Below are 5,395 nucleotides of genomic sequence, written 5' to 3'. Positions count from 1 at the left end.
ATGCGTGCCGAGGTGTGTGTGTGTGATTGCACATGCGTGCCGAGGTGTGTGTGTGTGTGTGTGATTGCACATGCGTGCCGAGGTGTGTGTGTGTGTGTGTGTGTGTGTGTGTAGGTCAGAAGACAGACTCAGGTTTTGGCTCCACCTTTTACCTTGTTTGAGACGGTGTCTGTTGTTCCTGCTGCACACACCTGGATACCTCATGAGTGTCTGTGCATTCTTCTGTTTCACCTTATACCTCACTGTAGTGTTTTCTAGGGGTAGAAAATGAGATCTTCATGCTTGTGTGCCAACGATTTGCCCTGTCCTGCTTTTTCCCATCCTCCAGGCTATCATTTCTCTCTAGGGTGATTTCTTTTGTTGCACAGATTTCTTTAATTGTAATGTAACACATTTGCCAATTCTTGAGAGATTTTTGTGCTGTCCAGCTCTCAGTTTGGGTGTATGCCCAGAAATGAAGTTGCTAGGTCATATAATAATTTTGCCTTTCCAGGAATGTACTGGGTCATATTTTACCTTTTGAGGAACTGGCATGCTGATTCAAGAGCCATTGTGCCATTTGAGATTGCCATTAGCAAAGCATAGTTTCTAATATCCTGGACAACTTATTTTCTGTTCTTTTAATCTTAATTTTAATTTTTAATAGTAGCTCTCCTAATGAGTACACAGTGGTATCTTGCTGTGGTTTTGATTTGCATTTCCCCGATAATGATTGTGAATTTGTACATTTTGCTTTAATGATGCAAGAATTTTAATCGGATTTTCCTTAGTTCTGTCCCTTTTTCTTTGAGATTACCTTGAGGTATTGGCCCACCAGGGTTACTTCATAATTAGTCAGGGACTGAGTTTAGGGCTGAGTCTGAACACTTTTATGTATTCAGTTTTAGAATTTTATATTTTTCTCTTGATGAACTACTTAGTGTCTCAGTCTCTTTAAAAATCTAAAACATGGATATAATAATAGTGCATTTTATTATTGGGCTATTTTGATAATTAAATGCTATAATTTGTGGTAAAAACTTGTAACAGTGATATGGCAAAGGCTCAGCACATCAAATGTTACTATGTTATTTTGTTGCTGGGATTTCTAATACTGCTCTATATAATGTTTTTTTTTCCTGGAGTTACTAACTATCCTTAGAGTTAGTGTTCCTGCTGGCACCAGTGACAAGGTTTTCATTTCCCCTGTGGTTCGCTGGACACATTCTTGGTAATCCCAGGGGGAGCACTGACACCTGCCTCTGGAGAAGGATGCCCATGGCCTCTCAGTGTCTAATATATAGGTCCTACACAAGCCAGGTGCAGTGATAGCCACACAAGCCAACGCGATCAGTGTGCAGCCTGTTTCCTATTGTTCCTCTCCTCAGAATGAGTGGTCCTTCAGCTTTTCTCCCCCACTTTCTCAGTTCCTCAGCTAATGCTGTCATGAAATAGGTGAGTTCAAGAACACTGGTGGTGACAGAAGGAGGGACAGTTGGGGATGTGTGTGTGTCTGCAAAGGGCAAGGACTGAAGCTGCGAGAGAGATACGTATGTGGGAGGAGAAAATCAAGGAGTCAAATGGACAAAAGATATGAGAGCGGTCAGACCATGTTAGGACGTAGATGCAGCCCTCACCCCAGCTTTCTTGGCACTACCCTTGCTACTGCACCATGTCCCAGGAACTTCTGTAGATGACAGGAAAGATGGGTGGTTTTCAAAGCACTTGCCGGAAGTCTGATGGGTGGTTCTGAGCCAGGCTAAGTCTTGGTCTGGTCTGGGTCTAGGTGTGAGTTCTCAGACACCAGGTCCACAGGAGAGACCTGCTCACAGGTCTTCTCCTTGGTGCTTCCTCTGCTCGATTTCCTCTTCTCGTACTGGAGAGGGGTTTCATTCGGTCCCGTCTGGGTGAAGACTAGGCTCTCACCACAGTGCTCACTCCAGCACGGTGCTCAGGTTTTGCTTCCAGGAAAAGCACAGTAGGATGATGGCCAAACAAAGGGGTTGAGATAACAGCAACACCCTCACTGTCTCAGCATGCTGTCTGGGTGAACTCTGCAACCCTCACAGTTACCCCCTGACTTGATTACTGTTCTCTTTGCTGAGGAGGAAATAGAGGAATACAAGAGGAAGGAGATGTTAGTTATCTGGACCTGGCTCCTCAGGTCAGTGTTCCCATCACCGCACAGTCTCCTTCGCTTCCATGGCTCCTGGCCTCTTCTCTACCATTCCGCTCTCCTTCTCTTTTGTAAAGTCATGCTAATATTCCTTTAGAGCCCTAGGAAGTGCTTTCTGAGCGCACATGTCTCTTTGTGACCCTCATTCCCATCTTTGATTTATGGGAACCCAGAGCCTTCAGTGCTGTTGGCAGAGCAGGGCTGAGATGGTGGCCCCAGAAAACACTCGGTGACACTTCTCCTTTCCCGTCAGTCCTGTCCTTTGCAGGGCTTCAGCAGCAGCCGCCATGCCCTTGGGTCTCAGTCTTGTGGTTAGACCATGTCGCTGCAAGCAGAGAGAGGGACTAATTGAGGGCTTGTATCTGCAAAACTGCTTAGTAAAAAGGGGATAAACTTGTAAGTAGCACAGTTGCGAGAAGTAGTAAAGATATTTTTTTCTTCTTAGAAAAATAAATTTGTTTCCTGGTGTGGCTTTTGTTTCTATAAACCTGAGGGTGAGGCTTTAAAATAGAGCATCCCACCCCCTCCCCTGAGTGCTTATTTCAACAAAGCTCAGTTTCTTCTGAGTGGATGCGGAGAAATGTTCAGGAGAATCTGGCTGGAAAGATGTCCCATGCTGGGTCTGCCTGGGCCTTTACCTGTTGGGGTCCGGTTTTATTTCTCCCTAGTGTCTACTTGTTGTACCATTGTCCCTCAAAGCAGGCTGTGTTCTGACCCAGGACATCTTCAGAGCAGAAGGAACTGATGATTTTATGCCTTTGCATGGCTTCTTCCATAGGACACCTAGGACAAGTTTATCAGAATGTCTGTCTAGTTTTGATTCACATCAAAACTTTATAGTTTTTATTTTTTCTCTCATGGCATTTATTTATTTGAGGCAAGAACCCATGCTCTAGCTCTGCTCTATCTCAAGCTCACTGTTTATCCCAGGCTAACCTCAAATTTGTGTCCTTTCTCCTGCCTCAGCTTCCTGAGTGCTTGCATTTTAGGTACTTGTCACCATGGAGTTATGTTCAAGGACCTGTCTAGATTACTAATGACTAACAGCTGACTGATAATTCGTGCCAGAGACAAGTGTTCCATGAACTTTGGAAATCTAAGAGAAAGAGGGTTTAGAACATGTTTTAGTAACAGGGACGCTTGGGTACTTCTGGAATGAAGGAACGAGTAGGGAGGAAGCAGGCTGTGTTGGAGCTGGTAAAGGTCAAGGGGACAGACTGATTGCCTCTTGTCAAGACAGTTTCTCCAGAAGAGGGATCTATATACTTTGGGTTTAATGTGGATAAAGAGTTGCAGACTCGATCAAAAGGCATTTTATGGAACTTTCTGAAGTACCAGTTCATGAGAGGGTGATGAAAAATTGCTCCTTTGGTTCCATTGGCTGCCCCTGTTTACTGCCTTCAGGGAGGCTGTGAATCTGGGTCACAGTGGACAAACACATCTCTTAGTTGCCTTCCAATTTCCACCTGGTTCCCCATGTCCATCACAGGGAGTCATGAGGGCAACTTTCCTGAGAATTGTTCAAGGTAATAGGCAGATAAACAATCCGATTACATATAATCGAGTTTAGTTAATATGTCTTCAGGAAGGAGATATATTATGAACACATTACAGAGTGGTGTGTATTGAGGAGCTATTTTAAGGATTTTTAAGGATAAGATTTGGGCAGAGAAAAGAGAAAAGGGAAGAGAAGTGTAGGTAAACAGAACAGAATGTTCGGGAAGGAGCAAGAATAAACTGTATAGAGAGCAATCTGTACTTATGTGGAAATGTTAGATGAATGTTGAAATGTTGGGCCAGAACACTGGGGGCAGGGCAAATGGAGGCAGGTGCAGCTTCCGTTGGTTCTTGAAGCACTTCACCACAGGGACTGGGCAAATGAGACACCAGGGCCAGAAGCCATTCCTACACCCTAGCCACTATCCTCTAGATGAACTTTCTCTTGGGAACTCAGCAATTTACAGGTTCATGCCTGTCTTTGAGCCTCTGCACACTCGCAAGTTCCTTCTGCTCCTTCCCTTCCAGCCTCTGATCAGCACTGATCAGTAAGCGTCATGAATCCCAGCAACATCACCATCTTCCACCCTGTGGTTTTCGTGCTCCTAGGCATTCCTGGGTTGGAGGCTTATCACACCTGGTTGTCTGTACCCCTGAGTCTCATGTATGTCACTGCAGTCTTTGGGAACAGCATCCTGATAGCGGTCATCATCACAGAACGGAATCTGCATGAACCCATGTATTTCTTCCTCTCCATGCTGGCCATCACAGACATCCTGCTGTCCACCACTACTGTGCCCAAGGCCCTAGCCATCTTTTGGCTCCAAGCCCACAGCATTGCCTTCGATGCCTGTGTTACCCAAGTTTTCTTTGTTCACACAATGTTTGTGGGGGAGTCCGCCATCCTGTTAGCCATGGCCTTTGATCGCTTTGTGGCCATCTGTGCCCCACTGAGATACACAATGGTGCTGACAAGGCGCACAGTAGGAAGGATTGCTCTAGCCATTGTTATCAGAAGCGTCTGTATCATCTTTCCCGTGATTTTCTTGTTGAAGCGGCTGCCGTTCTGTCGAACCAACATTGTCCCCCACTCCTACTGTGAGCACATTGGGGTGGCCCGCTTAGCCTGTGCAGACATCACCGTTAACATCTGGTACGGCTTCTCAGTGCCCATCGTCATGGTCATCATAGATGTGGTCCTCATCGCTGTGTCTTACTCACTCATTCTCCGAGCAGTGTTCCGCCTGCCCTCCCAGGATGCTCGGCATAAGGCCCTCAGCACCTGTGGGTCTCACCTCTGTGTCATCCTCATGTTTTACGTGCCATCCTTCTTCACTTTACTGACTCACCGTTTTGGGCGGAACATTCCCCGGCACGTGCATATCTTGCTGGCCAATCTTTATGTGGTGGTGCCCCCAATGCTGAACCCCATTGTCTATGGAGTTAAGACTAAGCAAATCCGAGAGGGTATAGCCCACTGGCTCTTGGACATCAAGACTCAGTGTTGTTCCTCTTTTTTAGACTGAAAGGGTCCTTGTGACCCTTTCCATCCAGCTCCATCAAGGAAGCTAGCCAAGGAGAACAGACTGGATAGACAGGACCTCCCATCTTTTGCTTCATCCTTCTTCTCTTCCCACTTTTCTGTTTTCTAATTTGTCTTCCTTATCTTTTTCTCTTGTTTCATACTTGCTGTCCACTTTATACATTTATCCTTAAAAACTAGAAATGATAAACTACATGTAC

The 5,395-nt window shown here is 45.6% G+C and overlaps 1 protein-coding gene across 1 annotated transcript; it reads left to right on the top strand.

Moving 5' to 3' along the window:
- The first annotated feature begins 4,206 nt into the window (after positions 1–4,206).
- Positions 4,207–5,178, top strand: LOC101983128 (olfactory receptor 52B2). The gene has a single exon (XM_005370199.2). The coding sequence runs from the start codon at positions 4,210–4,212 to the stop codon at positions 5,176–5,178; it is 969 nt and encodes a 322-aa protein (XP_005370256.1). The 5' UTR covers positions 4,207–4,209.
- The last annotated feature ends 217 nt before the right edge of the window (positions 5,179–5,395 follow it).

The sequence above is a fragment of the Microtus ochrogaster genome, unplaced genomic scaffold (assembly GCF_000317375.1).
Source record: "Microtus ochrogaster isolate Prairie Vole_2 unplaced genomic scaffold, MicOch1.0 UNK73, whole genome shotgun sequence".
NCBI classification, from domain to species: Eukaryota; Metazoa; Chordata; class Mammalia; order Rodentia; family Cricetidae; genus Microtus; species Microtus ochrogaster.
The sequence above is the reverse complement of the archived record's forward strand: the minus strand, read 5'-3'. Positions and strand labels throughout refer to the sequence as shown.